The 25,340-nt window shown below is 32.0% G+C and overlaps 2 protein-coding genes and 1 long non-coding RNA gene across 4 annotated transcripts; all 3 read left to right on the top strand.

Annotated features, from left to right (window-relative positions):
- Window positions 1–1,941: 1,941 nt before the first annotated feature.
- Window positions 1,942–5,953, top strand: LOC127085894 (uncharacterized). 2 transcript variants are annotated; one of them, XM_051026455.1, is made up of 13 exons: window positions 1,942–2,304; window positions 2,757–3,041; window positions 3,128–3,433; window positions 3,525–3,641; window positions 3,777–4,082; window positions 4,177–4,434; window positions 4,524–4,595; window positions 4,676–4,923; window positions 5,015–5,203; window positions 5,294–5,404; window positions 5,489–5,570; window positions 5,659–5,754; window positions 5,854–5,953. In XM_051026455.1, exons 2-13 carry the CDS (start codon window positions 2,757–2,759, stop codon window positions 5,950–5,952), a joined length of 2,169 nt encoding a protein of 722 aa, XP_050882412.1. In that variant the 5' UTR covers window positions 1,942–2,304; the 3' UTR covers window position 5,953. The 2 variants fall into 2 exon arrangements, with proteins under 2 accessions (XP_050882412.1, XP_050882411.1); XM_051026454.1 differs by lacking the exon at window positions 1,942–2,304 and adding an exon at window positions 2,456–2,659.
- Window positions 5,954–9,413: 3,460 nt separating this feature from the next.
- Window positions 9,414–14,028, top strand: LOC127081673 (uncharacterized). The gene is made up of 3 exons (XM_051021904.1): window positions 9,414–10,575; window positions 10,788–12,526; window positions 12,739–14,028. The coding sequence occupies exons 1-3, from the start codon at window positions 9,414–9,416 to the stop codon at window positions 14,026–14,028; spliced, it is 4,191 nt and encodes a 1,396-aa protein (XP_050877861.1).
- Window positions 14,029–18,100: 4,072 nt separating this feature from the next.
- On the top strand, window positions 18,101–18,647 carry LOC127085901 (uncharacterized). Its single transcript, XR_007789300.1, has 2 exons — window positions 18,101–18,214; window positions 18,312–18,647. It is a non-coding gene; the product is annotated as an uncharacterized LOC127085901 (long non-coding RNA).
- The last annotated feature ends 6,693 nt before the right edge of the window (window positions 18,648–25,340 follow it).

Below are 25,340 nucleotides of genomic sequence, written 5' to 3'. Positions count from 1 at the left end.
AACCCTAAAAACAATTATTAAAACTACATGATGACTGACTATCATCACAACCCAAAATTGATTTGTTACTTGTCCTGAAGGAACAAATTTGCAAACTAAAAATTTTAACACTAAAATGGCATTCGTACCCAACCAATTATCACCACACCTTCTTGGGTCAAATGTCACCTATGCTGTTTTCTTCAATTAATAAAAGTCCAAATAATTCTTCTAATGCTCAGATACAACCAACTTGTATCATTTTCTCATATTTTCGCTTAAGTGGACTAATATGGTAATCACTGACTAAATATACAATAGTTATTTTATCATAAGCTTGCAAATTTTCCAAAAATCATTAAAACTCGGAATTTGAATACATGCTTTTGAGGTCTTTTCAGGTTATAACGGAGCTTATGTCAATGTGATATTTTTTTGGATAATAGGTTTAAAATTTGGAATTAACTAGATATTTTCCTTGTTTTACTTGTCCCACAAAAATTCTTAACATAATATTAATTACGAATTCATTAATTAGAGAATAACTTTTCTTGTTTATTTTTTCTCTTTGTTTAAAAAAAAGACATTTGAACTTCTTTATTTTTATTAAATGTTCTTTAGTACCCCCCCCCCCCCCCCCCCCCCCCCCCCACACACACACACACACACAAACTTACAATTTTGATAGTTTCAAGAGCAACCCCTAACTTAGTATTTTACATTAACAAGGAAAATTCAATTTTACCTAACTCCCAAGAGAACTGAATTAGCACCCGTGAAGAAAGGAAGACGAACATATCTACCACCTGCCGCTTTTACTTTATCTAGAAAGGAGAAAAAAATTTTGTGTACGTCTCTGAGTGAAGTTAAGGTTCCAGAAGGTTACTCATCTGATATCAGAAGACTTGTTTCTATGAAAGACCTCAAGTTGAAGAATTTGAAGACACATGATTGCCATGTTATAATGGAACATTTTCTACCGATAGGTATACGTTCTATTTTGCCAGAAAAAGTAAGAAGTGCCATAACTAAATTGTGTTTTTTCTTTAGGTCAATTTGTAGTAAGGTGATCGATCCCGAGATCTTACCAACACTACAAAAAGAGATTGTAATTACCTTGTGTGAGCTTGAAATGTATTTTCCTCCGTCTTTTTTTGACATAATGGTTCATTTAGTTGTTCATCTTGTGAAAGAGACACAGTTGTGTGGACCAGCTTATATGAGATGGATGTACCCTGCTGAACGGTATATGAAAATATTAAAAGGGTACGTGAAATCCCGAAGTCGACCAGAGGGTTGTATTGTTGAACGATACATTGTTGAAGAAGCTGTTGAGTTTTGTACTGAATATTTGTCTAACGTTCAATCGATTGGACTCCCCAGAGCTCAGATTTTCGACAAAATGGAAGGTAAAAAATTAATTGGGAATAAAATTGTGACAATATCAAGGGATGAACGGGATCAAGTTCATTTGTATGTTCTGCACAATAATAATGAGGTTGAGCCATATGTTGAAATGCACAAGGATGTACTCCGAAGGTTAAATCCGAACAGAAATGAAAATTGGATAGTTATAGAGCACAATCAAAGTTTCATACAATGGTTGAAGGATCATATTTATTTGAAGCGCTCTTCAGATCCTTCTTCGGTAACAGAAAGGTTGAGATGTTTGGCATATGGTCCAAGTTTGCATGTGTTTTCTCATAGCGCATATTCAATTAATGGATACACATTTTATACCAAAGAACAAGATGATAAGAGTACTATGCAAAATAGTGGTGTCACCGTGCTAGCTGAAGCAATGCATATATCAAGTATGAAGGACTTAAACCCCAAATATGCAAATTTGTCATATTTTGGAGTTATTGAGCACATTTGGGTGTTTGATTACGAGAAGTTTCAGATTCCCATCTTTGGTTGCAAGTGGGTGAATAGTAGTGGCATACGAATGGATAAGTCTGGATTTTTGCAAGTTGATCTTACTAGGGTGGGGTACAAAGATGAACCTTTTATTCTAGCATCTCAAGCTAAACAAGTGTTCTATGTGAATGACCCGAAGAGTACAAAATGGTCTATAGTGCTTTTCTCTAACAAAGTCACTGATGATAGCGGTGTCGATCAATGTGATATTGATGTTGAGAATGAGTCATGCATTAGACGGAATGAGTTGAATAGAAATGATGAAGTTGATGATCTTATACCGGATGAGTCATATATAAGAAACGATCATAATGAGGGAATTTGGATCAATTCATCCGTACGCATTGCTAAGAAACAAGTGATTAATATTCCAACAAAGAAAAGAAAGAGATGTTAGTGACTTAGGTAAATTATCCATGGTTTCTTTATTCTTTTGTTTTCAATTGCTTTGATTATAAGTTATATCTGATAATGCATGATTTCATTATATTTTTGTTTTCAATTGCTTTGATTATAAGTTATATCTGATAATGCATGATTTCTTTATATTTTTGAATCGTGATGAGTTTTAATGCATGTGATTAATGAAAATAGACTTTCTCCACGATTCCGGAGCCAATGGTATACTTTGTTTTTCGATTCGGACAACTTTTTCCCTGATTTTACTGTTGCTGTACTGTTACAAAAAACATGCTTCCACTCGGAATTTGGACGAATCGAGTTCATTTTTGAGTCCTTTGGCCCGTTTGTAGGCTACCATGTAATTTTCGTCCAATTCAATACACTTTGACTTTGACACTTACTTGATTTGTATTCATATTTGCTTAATATTGTGTTTATGTTTTTCTTTATTACAGATGGCTAGTAACGAGGATCACCCACATGGTGATGAGACCGTTGGTGGTGCGGAAAGGGAAATTAAACGTGGAATAACGGTTATGAAGAAAGTTATTCGAGATAGAGATCGAGGCGTTTTAATAAAAGTGCATTGGAACGAAGGTGGACAACTAATTGAGCCTAACGGTTCAACATTGACAAGTTTTATTGGTGCATTGGTAAGGAATGAAGTTCCAATTACTTGTGATAATTGGAGAAATAAACAATTGAACGAAGCTAAAGACAAAATATGGAGTGAGATAAAGGTACCATATGTGATGTTATTTGTTTTTAATGACGATTATGTCTTTAAATTAATTGTACTAACGCAATGTGTGTATGTTTTTCGTAGAGGTGTTTCGACATCGAAGAAAACAGAAGAGATCATTGTCTCAAATTGGCCGGAAAGTTACTAAGAGGGTTTAGAACCTTTTTATCAACCACCTTTCTTAGGGATACGGAAGGTACTTTTGTTGATGCAGAGCTTCCATCTAAATATGCAAGTTTGATTTCACCTAAAGAATGGGAAACGTTTAAATCCAAACGAAAAACCCAAGAATTTAAGAGTGTAAGTGAAACAAACCGGCAAAGAGCATCAAGTCCGGCGTATCCCTATAGAAAAGGGCGTGTTGGATATGGACGCTTAGAGCAGTCTATAGTAAGTATCTATAAATTGCATTGATATACTTGTTATATTTGATCATATTTTGTCATGAGTTATATTTGATCATATTATGCTTAATGTGTAGTTAACAAAGGAGAATAGTTCTGAAACATCTCTTCCGGCACATGTTTTGTGGAAGGAAGCCCGTGTCGGTAAGGATGGAAAGATTAAAGAAGACGTTCAACAAATATTTGAGAAATGTGTAAGTATAGCATTATTTAAGACAATAACACTTTGACTTTGACACTTTTGAATCGTCCAATTTCGTACACTTTGACTTTGACACTTACTTAAGACAATAACATTACTATTGTGTGTATGTTCATATGATTTTCAGGAGACTCTATCTCAATCTATAGTTCCATATGAAGACACTGATTGCAGGAGCATACTGAGTCGAGCATTAGATGTTCCCGAGTATTCTGGTCGGGTGAGGGGCAAGGGATTTGGGATCACTCAAAAATCCTTGAATATTAAAAAACAAAAGACTCCTAGCAATAAAGAACTGCAGCAAACTTTGGAAGCATTAAAAGCTGAAGTTCTTGAATTAAGAAAGGAAAGAGAAAGAGATCGAGCAGCGGGTTTTAAAGATACTAGTGACAAAGATAGTATCAATTGTAATTTTCAACCGACTATTCCAGAGGTAATTATATATCTTATTATGAAATTAAATTAGCTTAATTTATTTAATTGTCATATATACACATTAAAAATGTCATATTTATTATTGGTTTTAGGGCATTTCACCTTGTCACCTCTACTTAGCGAGACCGACTTATCGGATGGTTGGCAAGGGGAAAGTTCATAACAATTTGGGTGAATTACTTCACACTAAACCGCTCCCTACTGGATCTTTGAAAGTCTCGGTTGATATTGCTTTGGAGAAGGATGCGTTATTACCACATCCTGACGATGTTTCGGATGCAACTTTATTGGGAGATGCCATAGGTTCATTTGTTGCATGGCCGACAGACCTCATTATCGTAGGATATGAGGTATGCTTAAAACCATTATGAACCTTTAGGTATTCAAATTTTTTACGCGCATTTTACGTACACATTTTTTACATGTTAATGTTAATTAGACTCCCACAAAATCCAAAGCAAAAGATAAGGGGATTGCGCGGGAAATCGAGTCAGTTGCATCGCAAAAAGAGGTACATCACAATTATATGCTATTTAGATTCCTGTTAATTCGTCATCTTACACTTCACCTTACTAATTATATGATATTTAGATTCCTGTTGCTAAGAAGACTGAAATTTCCAAGAGGACCGGGGCTAAAAAGAAAAATCCTTCCAAGTATAGAGCGTGCCTCCATACATATTTAGAAACGACAGATATTTCGGATGGATGTGTTCGTTTAATACCTATGGATGGAGCTATTTTTGGTTTTGAGTATGCCGAGCCATTGGGTAAAGAGGATTTTGATCAAATTTTGTATCATACGCAATTAAGCGTTGGTGTTATCAACACATACATGAGGTATATCCGATCTACTTTGTTTAAATTCTTGAACAAGTTATTTACTCGTTTCATATGAATAGTCTAAATGTTAATGATGTTTTTATATAAGGTATTTATATGACAAATTGATGGGTCCGCGTGGGTTGGAGCAAAGATTCTCATTCTTAAATCCCATGAAAACGAACTTAACCGAAATGATAAGAAAACCAGATGAAGTCAGGACGTATGTAGTCGAGCGCTTTATGGCCGACACAGATAGAGAAAAGTTGTTCTTTTTACCGTTTAATACCGGCGACGGGTTAGTTCTTCAATCTAAATTCATCTGTTATAATTTTTCATATTTTGACGTCGTGTAGAAAGTTTCCATCTAACATTTGTTTTATTACAGTGGACATTGGTTGTTGGTCGCGATAAATCCTTTTAAAGAAATTGTGTATTATTTGGATTCTTTACACAAGGATTGGACAACATACCCTGCTATGAAGACGATAGTTGACACGTAAGTGCAAATAACCCAATATTCGTGTGTATACTTATTTATTTATGTGAATTGTTCTAAATATTCGTTTATATTTCATTATAGCATTATACAAACTGTTCGAGCACAAAGAAAAATTCAAGTACCAAAGAGAAAAGCCAATAACATTACATGGAATAGAGTGGAGGTATATTAATTATCACAATTTTGATTATATTAGTGATGACACATGATAAAACTTAGGATATTTATCCATATTGTTTTTCCATGTGTAGTGTCCTCGACAGCGTAATAATATAGATTGTGGATATTACACGTTGAGGTTTATGAAAGAAACTCTTCTTATGGATCGAACAGATATTCCATCTGATGTATGGATTTCTAACTTATGAGTTATTTTCATATTTAACACATATTTCTCATAATTAAATAGATTTAACTAAATCATACTATGTTATATTATTATGTAGTACTTTGATGAATATAGATGTGCTTATTACTCAAAAGATCAGTTGGATGAAATTAAAGAGGAATTGTGTCAATTCATTATCGAGCTACAGGTTTTGTGAGGTATTGAACTCTTACTTTAATTTTGAATGTGATCTGAATAACTTTGAGTGAATTCCATTTGCTTACTACAATCTTTATTTGGTGTTGTTTCAGGTTATATAGCATATTTAGAAGATAGAACTAGAATGTGTTGAAATACATTTTGATTAGCATTTTTGGAGGTTATTAGAAATGTGTAGATTTTTTGTAAAGGCAAACATTTTCAAGTATATATATAAATACTCAAAAAACTGCTGAAATTAGAAGTATATTGTGTTGAACTATAATGTGTTTATAATGCATATAGATTTTCAAGTATATGTGCATATTCAGAAGATAGAACTACAATGTGTTGAACTATAAGGTGCATATAGATTGGATTCAAGCTCCAATTTATGAAAATCTGCTGAAATTTGCAATTTACAGGTGCTAAATAATGTGGTGAAAACGTATAAAAAGATCCTCCAAAATTTGGAGTCTTAGACAGCGCTTCTAGGCAAAAAGCGCTGGTAAAGGCATTTTAATTTTGACCTTAGACAGCGCTTTTATCAAAAAAGCGCTGGCATAGGTGGTTAATTCAACAAAATATAGTGTAAAAAAGCGCTGGCATAGGGTGGGCTATACCAGCGCTTTTTCTGTAAAAGCGCTGGTATAGCCCACCCTACGCCAGCGCTTTTTTACACTATATTTTGTTGAATTAACCACCTATGCCAGCGCTTTTTTAATAAAAGCGCTGGCATAGGGGGGTTTAGACAGCGCTTTTTCAGTAAAAGCGTTGTCTAAACCCCCCCTATGCCAGCGCTTTTTTAGTTAATTTCAACATGAAATTAACTAAAAAAGCGCTGGCATAGGGGGGTTTTAGACAGCGCTTTTACTGAAAAAGCGCTGTCTAAACCCCCCCTATGCCAGCGCTTTTTTAGTAAATTAAGCGCTGTCTAAGACCTATACCAGCGCCAGTATAGCCAGCGCTTTTAAGCGCTGTCTAATGTCAAAAAAAGCGCTGTCTAATCCCTTGTTTGGCATAGTGAAAGATTAATCTTTCAAGTTAATTGACTTATAATATGACTATGTCTCCAAAAGAAGTGACCAAGGCTCTAAAGGTTTAACAATAGATGATTAAATTAAAGGATGACTTGAAAATACTCATAGTTTAAACAAATAAGTGTCTCAGTATGTATAAAAAATTAGACCAATCAACTACTTAGAAAAGTTCTAACGTCTAGAAATAAGCAATTGCCTGGATACTCTCAATAGTAAGGAAAAAGTTAAAAAAAATGATATATTTGGGCTCAAACCTTACTTGTTTAGGTGCCTTGAAGTTGAGTATACAATATTTAGATATTATTCATCTTCTTTATTTTTCAATCCACATTTATAACTACCATAACAACTGAGCATCCTCATCACAGTTTTTTTAAATATTTTTCTTTTCACTTGTGGTAGTCATTGATATGTGGGTAATGATTTTAAAATAAAAATTTATAAAGAAAGGAAGTTCAGTCATTTTAAATAACAACACAAATACTCAAAAGGAAAGAAAAATAAAATAAAAAATTAAGTAACACTATTTTGTGGATTGCCTCCCACATAACGCTTCTTTATGATCATTAGCTTGACCGTTTGATTCTTTTATAGGGAGACATATATGACACAAACAATATATCATTTTTCCTCCTTTTCTTGGGGTAAGAATCTTATGAAATTGAGGGTTTATAAGGTTCCTTCCAGATCTTCTTCAATTTGATAGTAGAGAACAAGGCATAAATGACATTCTATACTTCATCAATTTTTTGTTACTTTCATGTACTTTGTTTCTAAACTGATTTTTAGGGATAATCTTTTGTTAAATGTTTTCTAGTTGGATATTTACATCTAGACAAATTGTTGAATCCAAAACTAGATCATCCTCACTTAACATTCTTTCTCTTTTCTCATATTTATTTTCACCTCAAATTCTTCTATTTGATGGCATGCATTTTTATTCGTCTTGTTATTTTTCAACTCATCCTTCATCTACTACCTTCCATTCATCTTAGACTTCTCTCTCAACTTTATCATTTCTTGGATTAACCACTATATATCCATTACACTCTCCAATTGTTTGTAAAACTTCCCAATTTGCATTTCAATATTCTTAAGAGATATTTCATGGATCTTGATGGATGTATCTTGAATTGACTTCATTGTTTCAAAAATGTTTTGAGTCATCTTCATGAATTGTTGCACGGCCTCTTCTAGAGGATATGGCTTTCTTGGTGGTGGATCTCGACGATTTTTTTATTAAAGCTTTGACATTGATTATTACTCTATTTGAAATTTGGATGATCTTCCCACTGTGTAAGGACTTAGTTTTTGAAAATTTACAATATAACGAGTCTCTTCAGCATATCCCTTTAGTACACAATCATTGGCATGACCGTCACCACATAAATCACATCGTAATACCCTGACTTGATTAACATTTTTTTGAGCTAGAGTTGAGGAAACCAATTTATTTGATACAACTTTGATTTATCCTAATAGACCAAGTTAAAAATCAAGTTCCATCATACATTCACATTTCTTCCTCAGAGCTATTTCACTTTTTGTGTTGTCATCTGAATATAAAGCAATTTGATAGATACTCTACCTCACATACACAATTAGAAAGAAAACCATATGATTAGCACGACACAATTAAAAAATACTAACATGAAATAGTAATTGAAAATAACTAAAATTAATAACAGAAAAAATTTGAAAAGTAGAATAAAATAAAAAACTAAAATAAAAACTAAAATTTTTAAAAAATAAAAATAAATCATAAGCATAATTCAATTGATTTGTTTAAATTAATCAATAACCACTGAAAACAACGCCAAAAACTTGATGGAATATTTAGCAACTGTACTAAATCATTGCCAAGTAATAATATTTATAATAAGTTTGTCTCCACAAATATTGCTAAGTTGCAGCATGACAATATCATTATACTTAAATTACTAAGTCATGGTGTTTCCAAAAAAGTTTGGTTTTTTACCTAAAAAAAAATAAAAAGATGAAAGTTAATTGAGATTAAAATAACCAGGGCTTTCTCGAATCCTTTATTTGTCATTGTTTGTAAGGATGAAAATGAGTCGAGTCGAGTCGAACTCGCCTTAGCTCGACTGGACTCATTAAAAATTTCCTAAAGATAATTTAAAACAAATTAAAGATATATGTTTTTTTTTAAATTTAAAGATATTTTTATATGAAGTATATTTTTTAAAAATATATATTTTTAAATTAAAGGAAATCTAGAATATTATTTGTTTTTCTTAAATTAAGAAGATATTTTTTAAAAAGATATTTTTTTAAAATTAAAGGAAATTTAGAATTTTTTTTAATTTAAAGATACTTTTTTTATATATTAAGTATATTTTTTAAATTAGAAAATATATGTTTGTTAAAAATATTTTCAAAAAAAACTTTTCCCTTTTTGCTCTGATAGGGTTTAACAACCATGGGCAAACGTGGCGTTGGCCGGCCAAGGCTTGCGGTGGCGGCGCGACGGAAAGGGGAGGAGCGAACAATAGTGACTCAAGCGATCATGGAATCAAAAGAGCAGCAAGTAGGGGACCATGAAAGACAAGACACATTGGAATCACAAGAACACCAAGCAGGAGAACATGAAGGGCAAGACGCCACTCGTAAGGAAAAGGAGATACCGGATATGGAACCTCCTATGTCGATGGAGAGCGAGATCGAAATGCCAGGGGTTGAGGTGCCAGAGACTGTGCAACTAAGGAAACCCTGGGTAGATGTCATAAGAGGTAATAGAAGAATCAATAGAGCGGTGAGTATGGAGTATATCCCACCCACGATTGTCGATGGCGAAGTGGAAGTAAAAATTGAAGAATCTGATGTTGAAGACGAGCTCGAGTTTTGGTCGAATTCGATTATATTGTTTGCCCTAGGAGATTCTCTGTCAATGAATGCAATCAAGAAGTTCATGGAGAAGAATTGGAACTCGGTTTCGCTACCAGAGCTGTATTACAATGAGGAAGGATATTTTATTGTGCGATTCAGGAACCAAGAGGATAGAGAACATGTGCTAGCTCAGGGCCCGTATTTCATTTATGGGAAGCCATTGTTCTTAAGACAATGGAGCTCAGATTTTGAGATGAAAGAGGACATATTGCGGGTTATGCCGTTGTGGGTCACATTTCCCCAATTGCCCCTCCACCTGTGGGGAGAGAAATGCTTGGCTAAGATAGCAAGCTCCATTAGAAAACCAATTACAATGGATGAATGTACAACAAAGAAGCTAAGGGTCTCATATGCCCGAATGTTGGTGGAGGTAGATGTTACACAAAAACTTCGAAACAGCATCAACATCAGGGATCATAACAACAAGCTTGTCCAACAATGTATTGAGTATGAATGGGTACCCAAATATTGCCATAAATGCCTGAAAATAGGGCATGACTGTGCACTGAAGAAGCCAATGAACCACCAAGTCAAGAAGATATGGCAACCAGTTGGGAATTTACAGAAGTCAGAGCCTTCCCAAGGGGACCAAACTCAAAGGGGAGAGGTTCAGCCAGTCATAATGGTAGCAGAGAAACCAATAGAAGAAGAGGGTACTAGCACAGACTGGACTATGGTGGCAGAAAAGGACAGAGGTAAAAGAGTAATGAATTATTCACCAAAGAGTTCATCCATGGAATACCAAAACACTTTCACACCTCTAAGGATTGGAGAAGGTCCTGTAGGGGATGAGAGAAGGCTACGATGCTAGTGACCTGGAATGTGAGAGGAATTAATAAAGGAGCTAGACACAGGGAGGTATTTTCTTATATTGCTTCTTTTAAGTCTCCTATTGTTGGCTTGTTAGAGACTAGAGTTAAAGAAGATAAGGCTGCTGGAATAAGAAGATATTATGAAAATAAGTGGTGTTTTGAAGATAACTATGACGAACACTATAATGGTAGGATCTGGCTTCTGTGGAATAAAGCTGAAGTGATTATTAGGATGATTCAAGTCCATGAACAATTTCTGCACTTTGAGGTTTATGGAATAGATAACTCCTTTCGATATGTTGCTACAATGATTTATGCCTTCAATCAAGTGGAACATAGGAAAACATTGTGGAGCAAGTTGGAAAGTCTGGGAAGCAGTATGGATAGGCCCTGGGTTGTCATTGGGGACTTTAATAATGTCTTGAAGGAGGAGGATAGAATTGGTGGGCAACCAGTTAGTTATGCAGAATATAGAGATCTAGATGAGATGATGCACAATGTTAGCTTGTTTGAAAATGTTTCCAAAGGAAGCTACTTCACCTGGTCCAACAAACACACCCAAGGAATCATCCACTCAAGAATTGATAGAATGGTGTCTAACATCCAGTGGTTGCAGAAGTATCCTGATGCTGTAGTGGAAAACTTGGCACCTAATATTTCTGATCATACCCCTGTCAAAGTTAGTGTTAGCCAACAGCAGATAAGGAAGGGATCGATGTTTAAATTCCTGAATTGTAGTGTTAAAGAGCCTACCTATATGCAGATTGTGAAGAACAGTTGGCAAGAAGAGGTGATAGGTAATAACATGTATAGATTATGGAGGAAATTATTGAGACTGCAACCGATTCTGAAGAAGCTGAATTCCCAATACTCAGACATTCAGGACCAAATCCAGAAAGCCAGACAATTGCTTCTAGACGAACAGAAGGATCTCCAAAATAATTTGTTTGATGTGCAAAGTATTGAGAGAGTGAAGCAGTGTACTGAGAACCTCATCCATTTGAACCAAACAGAGGAAAATATATTGAAGCAGAAAGCCAAGGTGAATTGGTTACAACTAGGAGATGGTAATAATGCTTTTTATCATGCTTATGTGAGGGACAGAAACAAGCAAAAGGGGATGTATACTTTGGAGTCTGTAAATGGAGGTAGCCTAAGCAAACCAGAAGATATAGAAGAAGAAGTTTTGCAATTCTATGACAAACTGGTAGGTACTAAATCCCTGAACCTGAGATGTATCGATATTACCACTGTAAGGAATGGTAAAACTCTTGATAGAGAGAGTGCTTGTCAGCTGATAAGACCTGTTGAGGAAGGGGAAGTGTGGAGTGCTCTGAAAAGTATAGGCCAGAATAAGGCACCAGGGGTGGATGGATTCAACGCTTACTTCTTCACAGCTACATGGCAAATTGTGAAAAATGATGTGACAGCTGCAGTTAAAGAATTTTTTCATAATGGAAAGATGCTGAAGGTTTTTAACTGCTCCTTGGTAACTCTTATCCCCAAAAATCCTGATGCTAAAACTGTTAAGGATATGAGGCCTATAGCTTGCTGTAGTACAATTTACAAGATTATATCAAAAATCCTAACAACTAGACTGGGTAAGGTGATCAGTAAGCTGGTGGATGAATCACAATCTGCTTTTGTTCCAGGTAGACACATACAGGACAACATCATCTTGGCTCAAGAACTGATCAAAGGGTATAACAGGAAGAATATTTCTCCGAGGTGCATGGTTCAGATGGATATTCAAAAGGCGTATGATACGATTGACTGGAATGCTTTAGCTCAGATTATGCAAGAGATGGGAATACCTCAGATGTTCAGAAATTGGGTAATGGAATGTGTAACCACTACTTCTTATCGGTTCAATATCAATGGGAGTCCCTCAAAAGTTCTGGAAGCAAAAAGGGGATTGAGACAGGGAGATCCCATCCCCCCCCCCCCCTCTTATTTGTGCTGGTGATGGAATACCTTCATAGGATGTTCCAAAACTTGAATAATAATCCAAACTTCAATTTTCACCCAAAATGTGAAAAATTGAAGCTTATCGACATGTGTTTTGCTGATGATATTGTGATTTTTGCGAGAGGGGATGTTGGTTCTCTTCAACTCATTATGCAGGTGGTGGAAAAATTCACTAACTCAACTGGCTTGCAAATGAGCATTCCTAAAAGCAAGCTATTTGTGGGAGGGGTAGATGGCATAACTAAAGGAAACTTGCAGCAAGCGACTGGATTCTCTTTGGGGAAGCTTCCAGTCAAGTATCTTGGAGTGCCTCTGAACAGTAGAAAGCTCACCATCAACAATTGTCAAGGGTTGCTAGATAGAATGACTGTTAGAATTAACCATTGGTGTAGCCGTCTTTTGTCGTATGCAGGTAAATTACAGTTGGTGAGAAATGTGATGTTTGCTATAGCCAATTATTGGATGCAAATTTTTCTTCTACCCAAAAAGATCATTAGGCTCATTGAAAGCATGTGTAGAAGATTCATTTGGGCTGGAAATGACGAGAAGAGTAAAAGAGCGCCGGTGGCCTGGGACCATGTTTGTGATTCGATTGCAAATGGTGGAAGGAACATCATAGCCTTAGGGGAGTGGAATAAAGCCACCATTGGCAAGCTTCTCTGGAATTTGAGCGAGAAGAAGGATAAAATGTGGGTTAAATGGATGCATATTTACTACTTGAAGAATGGAGTGATTGAGGAATACCAGCCCAACAACAACAGTTCATGGTTGATGAAGTCCATGTGTAAACATAAAGCTGAATTGATGTCTAATGATATTTGGGTTGAATTCCAGGCTAATAATATGTATAGCACTCGAAGAATGTATCGGCATCTGCGTGGGGACAAGCCAAGAGTTGATTGGAGGAGGTTAATGTACATAAACATGGCTAGACCAAGGGCTGTTTTTACTCTTTGCCTGGTCTGTCAGGACAGATTGCAAACCAAAGACAGATTGATGAAACACGGGACTTATACTGATGGGAATTGTCTGTTTTGTGATGTGCAGGAAAATAGATGCCATTTATTCTTTGAGTGTGCAATCACAAAGAAGATTTGGAAGGAGATTCTTAATAGGCTTGGGCTTGGTTATATCCATATTGATTGGAATGAGCATACTGCTTGGCAACAAGCCAAAGGGAAGGGCAACAAAATGCGTATTTTCAAAGCTGCGCTGGCTGAAACGGTATACCACATTTGGTGGGTGAGAAACAGGATTTGTTTCCAACAGGGGAGGAAGGAAGAGCTTCAAAGCCAACATATTCATGACATACTTATGGATAGATTTAGAATGAATAGAAAATTGACAGCGTATTGTAATAGCCTTTAGTGGTCGTTGTTTGTATCCGTGTCGGTTGGGGTCTGGATTTGAGGATCGGCGTGTATTTCTTTGTTTTTGGCAATAAAGATTATTATTATTCCAAAAAAATATATATGTTTGTTAATTTTTAAATTTTTTTTTTGAAAAACGTCATTTATATGATGTTTATTTTATTTGTATAATTATTTTTAGAAATATTTTTCTTAATTGAGAATATATATATTATCAATTAAAACTGTTACATTAAAAGAAAATATAAGGTTAAGATTTTCAGTACATCTTTAAATATACTCTTAAAGATAATGTAATTGTTCTTATATATAATTGAGTTGATTCATGAACCTAACGAGTCAAATTATGTATAGTTCAAGTTCAGCTCATTTAGTTAACGAACTTAATTTTTTATTCATATTCAGCTCATTTGCTTCATGAACCTAGTTCAACGATTTAATTGTTGAATCGAGTTCCGAACTATATCAGAGTTTGTTCGGTTTATTGTCAACCCTAATTGTTTTCTAATTGCGTCGATTTCTTTAAAGTGTTCTTATAGTATTAAGATGAATTAACAAAATAGGTATACCCAATTATTTGATGTATAACCCTCTCTTTTAATAAAAAAACCATAACCCCTTAGAAGAATTTGAAATCAAAACATATTTTATCGCGTGTTAATTCCTATATCACAAGATTATAATTCTCTATTCCTAAAGTAATTACTAATTATAAACAGATATATTAAGTCAGGTTTCAAAAGTTAGGGTCAGTAATCATTCAAAACCTAGATAAATTTGTACATTCGTAAACATAAAAAAAGCATTAAGAACAAATATAACTGAATAATACTAGAATTGCAAATTAATAAAACAATACTCAGCCAATTACATGGTTCAAATAGATCAAAATAAAGTCATCTCAAAAGGTCTAATTTAAGAAAACTTAGTTACTCATAATAAAATTATTTATAACAATAAGCTTAGAAGAAAAATATATGAATTTGGAGATGGAAATCAGTCTTCAACGGGAAAAAAAAAACTTTCAATCATTGCTCCTAAATTCTATTGGGTCTCAAATTACTATAAAAAACCTCCAACTACTAAATATTATGCATATTTTTCCTTTTATAAAAGGCATAAAACTGTCCAAATTGTGCCACATTTTTTTCCGTAGCTATCTCTCTTTTTAGCTCTCATTTGTCGTTGGTATCACCTCTATCAGAGTTACAAAGCTCTAGATATGATAAAATTATTTTAACATATGTGGTAATGTAAAACGTGTAGAAAATTCATAACTTTCTTCTTTGTCTCAAATAAAACCAAAATTAATCTTCAAACCATGTAATACTCCTCTAAATACTATTAAAAACACTAAAAAAAACTGACAAAACTACACGATGATTGACTTTCATTAGTGGACTCTGTATTTTCTCCCCTTCTTAGCGGATGTCGTAATGTTAGATAAGGGAAACAGTCCTTTCAGGCGGTGAAACCCTTGGAGTCTCATGCCTTTTCTCCTTCCCCTCTTTTCATCCATTTTGAAATAAAGGCAGTTTTGATTTTCACGTGTTACCCTCTTAATTATCTATTATCTTTTATAAATAGAGGAAACAAGGTTCATTGACATTTTCATGCAAAATGAGTGTTTGGGTAGGCGATTCATTTTGATGGGCGTATTATAAATCTAGAGATGGAACCCTAGTGTGGTTTGATGAACTATAAATATCATGGGACCCCTCTATTCACTGGAACAAATAAAATGACCAGGCCTTTTTTGAATCTTTTATTTGTCGATTTTTGGTAATTGTGTTTATTCCCTTGAAGTGTTGTTTTAGTGTTACGATAAATTAACAAACTAGATATACCTGATTGTGTGGTGTGTAACACTCTCTTTTAATAACAATCCCTTAATCCCTTAGGTGAATTCAAAATCAAAACAAGGTTTTATCCCGCATTAGTTCCCATATCTCAAAATTGTAATTCTCTATTCCTAAAGTATTACTAATTTTGATTAGTAAAATTAAGTTAGGTTTCAAAATTTGGGATCAGTAATCATTTAAAACCTAGATCAACTGTAACACTCCATATAATATACATCTAGAAAATACATTAAATGAAATATTAATTGGTACAAATACAATATAAGTGCCTAATGGCATCATTAGATACATGTCCATCACGAAAAATACAATGTATGGCATATGACATACAATAGTTCGTAAATAAAAAATAAGATATATGTACAATATTCTCATTGCACAAATATCCACAGTGGAAGATCACGTAATGAAAGTCTTTGAAACATCATCGGACAATATCTTCCTTCCCCTAACCTGCAAATAAACACCTGAAAAACAATAACAATAGTGGTGTGATACAATAATCTCAGCGAGTTCCTATATCTTACGGGCTCACTCGGCTCTAAGGAATTTCTCAATGATTCTTAACTCAAGTCTTTATCTCTCATTACTTGTGTATGACTTACAGAAAAAAATCAAGACTTAAGCATCTAAATGATATTCACATTGTATGGAAACATATGAATCTCTCTCTCTCTCTCTCTCTCTCTCTATATATATATATATATATATATATATATATATATATATATATATATATATATATATATATATATATATATATATGTATATATATATATATATATATATATATATAATGGAAATGCGTTATGTCTAAAATATGAGTTAGAGCCAATTATTTCCCACTCAATTTTATTCGTTGACCATATCTCTCCCCAAACTTAATATTCTCAAGACACATTACAATATTTGTCTCAAAGTAATGTTTAACTTGAGACTAAAGTTTGTATTTCTTAAAATATTCAACAATTCTAGATTGTCACAAATTATGACTGGATTAAATATAATAATATTTGAATTTAAAAGATAAATTGAATCCATGATTTAAAAAAAATTATTATATTAAAACTTAAATTTATTCATTCACCAAATTTTCCATTAGATATTAAGCTTCTAATGACAATCTAAAATAGTTAAAACAAATAAAAGATTATCAATCTTCACCAAATTTGTCACCTTTAAATTGATGTATCTTTTAACACCATTGAACATTTGTTACTTTAGATTATATTTTCCTATTATTCTTTATTTTTCCTCATCCTTTGAGGTATTTACTGAATGAGCACTATTTTATTTTCTCTATCTTCAATCTTTTCTTTATTGCATAATTTATGAATTTATTCTATTAAAGAATAATTTCTAACTTTAATAGTTACAAACTTAATTTTGCAAAGAGAATATCATACGTTAAATTTTCGACAAAATCACCTAATTGACAAAACTATAACTCTTTAGCAAAATGAAATAGTTTCATAATGCACTTCTGATATTTTCTTTGCTTAATAATCTTAATGAAAAGTCATCACTCTAACGAGAGTTTGTCTTTCCATTTATTGCATTAGTAATTGATAACAAAATATCACTAGTAAATAGTAAATATAGAACTGTGCAATTTGGAGTGTACTCACTTTTAAACTTGAGTCTCACTTTAAATATACTAAATTTTGAGAGAATTTGAGTTTCTCCATCGTTATGTAAGGTCTAGATCCAAAAACATAATGTTCCTATTTTATTCCTAAAAGTTAGAAATTTTGAGAATCAATATCTAACTTATGTTGCAGATACAAAAACTATATTAGTTTATAGAGAACAAAAAAAATATACACATTAAAATACCAAATGCATCATTCATGTCAATTCTTTAGACAATAACATGAATTACTAGTGATATTTTGTTACAATGATCAAACACTAACAATTAATATTGAAAAATAATAAATCCTTATAATCTTCAAATGTTTACCATTTATAGGTGTGAATGTAATCCACATAATACTTTTATGATTTTGAATCAACATTTGCTTAAATTAATATATTTTCTTTGGTTAAATATAATGTAAATTATTTACAAGAAATAAAGGAAATGTTATTATATTTAAAAGATATTCCTTACACTTTTCTTTTATAAATTTTTATAAAACTTTAGTCAATACAAATATTAATATTATTCTAAATACTACATTTTCCAAGTCTATATATACGTAATGGAAATGAGATAAGTCTAAAATATAAGATATACAAATTCCACAGAAAAAATGGCATTTAACAACTATCGATCCTATCTTCTCTTTGTTTCATGCATTGCTTTGGTCTTGTTTTCAAGTGAGGAGAAAGTTTTTGTTTTAATATTTTAGAGTTCTATATTTCATAAACAATTTACTAACTTAAATTGAAAATATGTTATGTTATATTATTTCAGGATTGGTTACTAGTTTGGGGACTCCAGCAATAGTTTTAGATGAATCATGCGCCCTGGGGTCGCCAGATGCACAGTGTTGTTCTGGGCTTTGTTCTCCTACCTGCGATCAAGACTGTAAGGGCAAGGGATTTTCATTTGGTGGATTTTGTGATACTCTAGGTGTTGATTACCTATGTTGTTGTTTTAAGCAATGACTTCTGTTCCTCAAATATATACTCTAGGTGTTGATTACCTATGTTGTTGTTTTAAGAAATGACTTATGTACGTCAAAAATATGAATATAAGGTTGTTCATCAAACTCTTAGTTTTATAAAATATAAATTTTAATGAATATAATAGATGATGTATTTGCCCCCACTTCCAAATATTTCTGTATCCCCCAATATCCACAATCCAACTGCACGTTAAAATCATTGTTATCACTCCAAGTGTATATGACCTATGATTTTATTTACGAAATTGTTGAATATTCATGACTTTATTTATGAAATTGTTGAATATTCACGACTTTATTTATGAAAATTTTGAAATTTGTATCATGTTCAATTCATGATTCGAGTCAAATTAAGAAGAGGCCAATTATAGATTTCATGGAGAGTTATGATTGTAGCGAAGCTTTAAACATGATTTGAGTCACATTAGGTTGTGATTCGAGTCAAGTTAATTTTATGATTCAAGTCAAATCGTCAAGAGACAAATTCCAAGTTTCTCAAAACTCTTTTCGAGTCACAAATTGCACATGATTCTAATTAAATTATTGGTCACATTGATTTAAGTATTCTAACTTGTGATTCAAGCAACAATAGATAAAACGACAAACACCAACTCACAATGCTAAAAAAAGAACACTAATGGATAAAAACTCTAATTTTATTGATTAGTGAGAGGTCTAAATTGTAAAATGCTAAAAGCCGAAGCAAAAACCGTACAAATCAAATTGCAAATGAATTACAAGCACACAAATATTTGAATAAAACGCAAATTACAAATAAGCAAATAAACACAATCATATACACTCTAATTGACGAAAACATCAAACAAAGAATATGATACCATACGATTCGTTTCTCAAAATGTACATAAAATTAGCGGACGAAAAGTTTTGAAATAGAGCTTGCAGACTTCATTCTTGTTAATCTCCAGTTTGCGTAGTTTAACTTGGCGTACTCGTTTTTCTTTTTCGACTACTTTTTCAGTTGCATTTTCATCAACCTGAACCTTTTCAGTCGAGTATTTTTCACTTCAAAATTTGATCAAAGTTGTAAGTTTTCGAGAAGTTTATTTCACGCTAACCATTTTAGTGCATTCATTTTAATTTTTCAAGCACTTTTGCGCTCGATTTTTATTCATATTTAGTCCTTTTATTTTTATTCTTTTTTCAAAGTGTTCAAAATAATTAAATAGAATTTTCTATATCATTATTTTGATTTTATCATATTTATTTTAAAGGATTTGAATTCTATTTTATTTAATTGATTTAATTTATTTTAAATCTTTTAAAACTTCTAGAAGGGGCAACATTGATATTTTAAATTAATTTGTATTTCTTTATTTCAATCATGACCATTAGGTTCATTTAATCAAGGGTTAGCAAACATTATCCATGTATATTTTTATTGTTCAAACAAATAAGTTTAAAAGGAATTATTAAAGAGAATTGAAAAATGACTTATCCCTCCAATAAGCAAATGACATGCGACATCTTTATATCTTTCATTCAAAATTCAGCAATAAAAATGAAAAGAAGGAATAAATTTTGGACCACTCATAAATCACACACACCAGCTAACAAAGAGCGAATAAAGACAAAATTAACTTTATCCTGGATACTCTCTCTTAGCAGAAAGATGGCCCAAATTGAGAGGATTTCCTCCCTCCTTCACTGCTGTCACGCGAGCCACTACTTAAAAAATTCCCAACGGATGATTCTCTCCACTGACTGAAATAGAGAACACTTTCTCTCAATCATAAGAAAATAAAAAAGTTCATCTTTTTCTCTGATGTGTGAAGTCTTCCCTACCACGCTCTTCAACCTTCCTCTAGCCAAATATCATCACTATCTTTAAATCTCACTTACACCACCACAAACTTACCGCTTTTCACCATCATCATTGTAAAACATCCAAACAATAACAACTAGCACAAATCATCTACCTCACTCTCCTCGCCGCCGGTTTCACTCTCATACAAACCTCAACACTCTCTCCGCAATACTGTGACACCATGAGATCTTCCCTCTCCTCCTTACAAATCGCAGTCGCGACCACATGTAGCACAACACCATTCCTGCTTCTCCGACACTACTCACAACCCCTAATAACTCAAAAAAAATAAACACCTTGAATACCACCATCCGCTACTCTCACTGATCCATAAAATCACCACAAATCCGTTGTTGAGAGCCTTCAATAATATTCAGAGCTTTCATTCCAAACCCAAAGTCCCCCAACGAACCATACAAAGTGAATGAACTACGAGCTACTTCGATGAATTATTGGACTAGAATAGAATATAGTATGTTCCTCTGTTTTGATTCTTAAAATGTTTGTTGTGTAATTTTGTTTCTTTGTAACAGATTGGAGGAAATTTGGTAAATTGGGCGTTAGAACTTTCAGGTTATGTGTATGTGGACATAACCATTTATGCCAAATTGGTTAGATCAGATGTTTGAGATCGAGAAACAGTATGCAATGTTTAATTTTAAGAGGTTGCTGCATAGATGGAAATATAGTGTTGTTAATGATTCATTACATTAAGGTTGAACTACGATACCAACATATCTTCACGCTATACCGCCGATCTGTCCACCGCGATTTGGGTAATCCTTCTATTTTATTATTGTTTTCATTTAACATTGAGATTGAGACTAGAACTAATGGTTGATATAGGTTGGTTTGATCCTAGAGTATATTTTTATTTTGTTTTTATTTTTGGAATAAGTGTTGAAATTAAGAAGAAAAGTGAGGAGGAATGGTTGGATTTTGTTATGTTTTTGCGTTCTAACGTTTTGGCATTTAATTTCTTTCTTTCTTCTTCTCCTTTTTTTGATGCCACATGTCATAATATCAATGACCGTGGTTAATTTTGCTGGAAAAAAGTCAGACTATATGGAATCAAGAAGTAGGGGCGCTGCTCCCCCCTTGCAATATTCTTTTTGTTTATTTTTTATTATTATTATTATTATAAAATTGAATTTAGGATAAGTATTGGGTTTTATTATGTGCATTAGGCTCGTTGATCATGACACTCCCATAAATTATAAATATTGTAAATATAATATTGTTGTTGCTATTTGATTCCATTGCGTTAAATTGGATTAAATCCGTGGGTTCGACTTTTATGTGTCGTTATGCCGCCAAAATTTCAATACATTGATAGGATATTTTCGTCGTGTTATGATCTTGCGTATGATATTACTCTTGTTGCCATTACGCACAAACTGGTTTTGAGCACATTATGGTTAAATCGCTTCGACCATTTTAATTAAATTAATGGCTTAAATAGTCTATTGGTCCCTGTAAGTTAGCAAGGTTTTGAATTTGGTCCCTGTATCTTTTCTTTATCTGAGTCCCTATATCTCACTTTTTTGTTAGCGTTAGTCTCTGGAGTGAAAATTATGTTTAAAAAAAGTTGATTGGACTAACGATGCACACATGGAACTGCTGAGTAAATTTTAAATTTTAATAGTTGAAATATGAAATATTAAATTTTAACTAATTTAAAATTTTTAATATTAAAATATTAAATAATTGAAATATTAAATAAATGAATAATTTAATAAACTAAATAATTGAAACAAACTATTGAAATATTAAATAATTAAGCTAATTAATCAATTTTATATATATATATATATATATATATATATATATATATATATATATATATATATATATATATATATATATATATTTGTTGCAACTAGCTACACAAATGTGTAGTTTGGTCTAGTGATAACATGCTTTCGTGTCAATGCAATGTCTGCGACGTCAGCGATGTTAATCTAGTCATCAGTTCCACGTGTGCACTGTTAGTCCAATCTATTTTTTTTAATAGAATTTTAACTCTAGGGACTAACGCCAACACAAAAATGAGATATAGGGACCCAGACCAAAAAAAAGATACAGGGACCAAATTCAAAAACTCGCTAACTTACAGGGACCAACAGACTATTTAAGTCTAGATTAATTAATTGATAAAAGTTTTATTTAATTAGATAATTTTGGTAATCAATCTTAATCAACTTACGATGTGGGATGTATATATTTCTATATTAACAAACATCATAATAGTAATACTTTATGGTAGTTTTGGGTTTAAAAAAACTTGAATTTTGAAGTATCTCACACAACAATGCATCATGATGCTCAAAACACTAGCGAGGTTCAATTTTAAAGTATTCATTTTTTTACTTTTCTAATGTCAATCATCAAAATAACTATTCCATATATTTATTTATTTTATATAGTATTATTTTCTGTAAATGCTTAAAAAAAAGAAGCAAATTATATGCAATTGCAATGGTTTCTAACTACATTATCTAAATTCTTCATTAATGAATTGCACTTTTTTTTACTACTTTAAAATTTGTTATGTTGTTTCATTTATTTATAATTTTACTTAATATGAATAGAAAAATAAAAAAATTATTTTTAATTATTAATTATTCAATTTTAAAATTCAACCACTTAATTGTTTGGACTGACCCTGGATTCTGATATCAAAAGAGACGATGGTTGTAAGATGAACAATGAGGTTGAAGACATTAATAATACTTGTTCAAATATAGTTTAATAGGACTTTTGCAAAATAACTATCCCATTTAACAAAATATGTATGTTTGTTCATTCAATTGAAATTTTGCTATAAAATTATGAACAAAGATTGCAGGTGTAGTGTGAGTTCGGTTTCTCATTAAAATTTTACATTGATTTTTTAGTAAATATAGTTAGTATTTATATATCTCATTAGTATTACCATTTACAATTTTGAATATTGGGCTAGTGCTTAAATGAGATGGGCTTAAGGTGCAAAGTACTTTTTAAAATTTTAATTAATTAATTTCTAAAAAAACTTAATTAATTAATTTCTAAAAAAACTTAATTAAAACTATTAATATTAATTAATTATGTAAAAAAATATTAAATAATAAATCATCCTAATCATCATTAAAAAAAGTATTAAAAATAAATTATCCTAATCGGAGGACCATAAAAATCCAAAGGCCATAAAAAATATATCTTATTTGCATATCTATGATTCAAACATATTTCTTTTCACCTAAATTTTTACTCTCTCTTTTTATAAAGTTTATATTATTGTCTTAATTATAATTTTTTTATAATAAATAAAATAAAAATCTAAGTTTTATAATACTACATAAAAATTCATCTCAGCCCCGCACATCGTGCGGGTCTTTATCTAGTTCTATATTGTTGTGAGATTTGTCGTGGCTGGAAAAATCACAAAGTCACCGTCATTTTTTATTCGTTCCTAAGAAACAGATAAATAATGATAAAACCTAAAGTTAAGGGGAGAGACTAGGGCTCAGAAGTCGATTAAGCAATGAGAAGGTATTAGGTACCCCATACTTCCATTATACTCAATGAGATCCTCCTCTAATTATAGGGTTACTGTGTGTTTCTAAGGAAAAATTTGCTTAGGTTACTTATTCTTACTTAATTTATTTATTTACAATGGAAATATTATTATTTAGAGAAAATATTTGATTAATAAAGAAGGACACAAAAAATATTTTTGATTATTGTATTCGCTTGAGTACTACGACTCTATGCCTACATACCTTCATGTTTGATGAAGGATTAGAGCATCATATTTCTTCTAAAAAATGTTTGTGTGTTTGTTGATTTTAGTTTAGAAAAGTTCTCAACGCATCGGGGACGGCAAAAGGTTTGATAAAAATGTCTTAATGCACAAGGGCAGAGAACATATGTTTGAGTGAGTTGAATTTGATTTTAGATGGATCTCTAATTGATTTTTGGGAAAATATTTTTTAAATTATTTAGAAAATAAAGTGTGGTCATATATACATGATTATTTTTGTTGTTTTGATTTTTTAAGACATATTTTTTTGTATTTTTATATATTAACAATCTAAGGAGTCTAAACTAGTAAAATGAGAAAATGTCTAAATGAACTTAATACTTTTGGTATTTTGATTTTAAAACTGAGTTAAGTTACCAAGACTATATAGTAATCTAATAATAAAAGGGTAAGTTTTTTGGTATTTTTGTTTTTTAATAAGGAAACAAGATTGTTGTTGTTGGATAATAAAAGCGAAGAAGAAATTTATGGAATGTTGAATTTTAATCATGGTTTTGAGTTTTGATTACATAAAAGGATTCAGGACATTAGTGTTAAAGATTTTTTATATTAGTAAAAAAGGGATTTGTGATATTACTAAACAAGAAAGTTAATTTAGAATACTTTCTTAGAAATTTGTTTCATGATATTAGTTAGAAAAGAATTGCTTTAAAAATAGTTGATTTAAAAAATTGATTGCTTTTAGAAATTTTTTAAATAAGTTTATTTAAAAAATTGATTAGGTTAGAACTTTCTTTAAAAAAATTTATTTAAAAAATTGATTTAAAAATTGATTTTTTTTATATTAGCTAAATGTTGCTTTAAAATTTGATTTTTTTTATGTTAGTTACAAAGTTAATTTAAGAAAAATTGATTAAAAGTTGCATGCTATTTTAACTGGTTTTTAGTAAAGGTGCATGCTCTTTTCTCCTTCTTTCCCCTTTCTGCCTAGAACCCCTTCTAACTCCTCTTCTTGTTCTCCTTTGACGCGAGATTCCTTCTCTTTTTTTTACTTGGATAGATGTTGAAGGTTTAAGGTTTAGTTGTTGTTCTTCTTCAGTGTGAATAACAACAACTTTTGGGATTGAATTTGTGAATTGTGGATGGAAAAAAATGTAGAAAACTTGTGCTATTTATAAATAAGAATTAGATAAAAAATTGAATGAGATTTGTCTATTTTTGGAGTGATTTTATTTATTTCTTAAA

The sequence above is a fragment of the Lathyrus oleraceus genome, chromosome 5 (assembly GCF_024323335.1).
Source record: "Lathyrus oleraceus cultivar Zhongwan6 chromosome 5, CAAS_Psat_ZW6_1.0, whole genome shotgun sequence".
Taxonomy (NCBI): domain Eukaryota; kingdom Viridiplantae; phylum Streptophyta; class Magnoliopsida; order Fabales; family Fabaceae; genus Lathyrus; species Lathyrus oleraceus.
This window is presented reverse-complemented; position numbering and strand designations above follow the sequence as displayed.

Bases quoted from the DNA above. Each gene is read 5' to 3' on its own strand.
- LOC127085894 (XM_051026454.1), top strand. From the start codon at position 2,471: ATGCATGTGATTAATGAAAATAGACTTTCTCCACGATTCCGGAGCCAA. The intron at 4,596-4,675 runs GTACATCACAAT...TATGATATTTAG, and splicing joins CAGTTGCATCGCAAAAAGAG to ATTCCTGTTGCTAAGAAGAC. The intron at 5,204-5,293 runs GTTAGTTCTTCA...GTTTTATTACAG, and splicing joins CCGTTTAATACCGGCGACGG to TGGACATTGGTTGTTGGTCG.
- LOC127081673 (XM_051021904.1), top strand. From the start codon at position 9,414: ATGGGCAAACGTGGCGTTGGCCGGCCAAGGCTTGCGGTGGCGGCGCGA. The intron at 10,576-10,787 runs GTAAAAGAGTAA...TTGGCTTGTTAG, and splicing joins GGTGGCAGAAAAGGACAGAG to AGACTAGAGTTAAAGAAGAT. The intron at 12,527-12,738 runs GTAATGGAATGT...GAAAAATTGAAG, and splicing joins CTCAGATGTTCAGAAATTGG to CTTATCGACATGTGTTTTGC.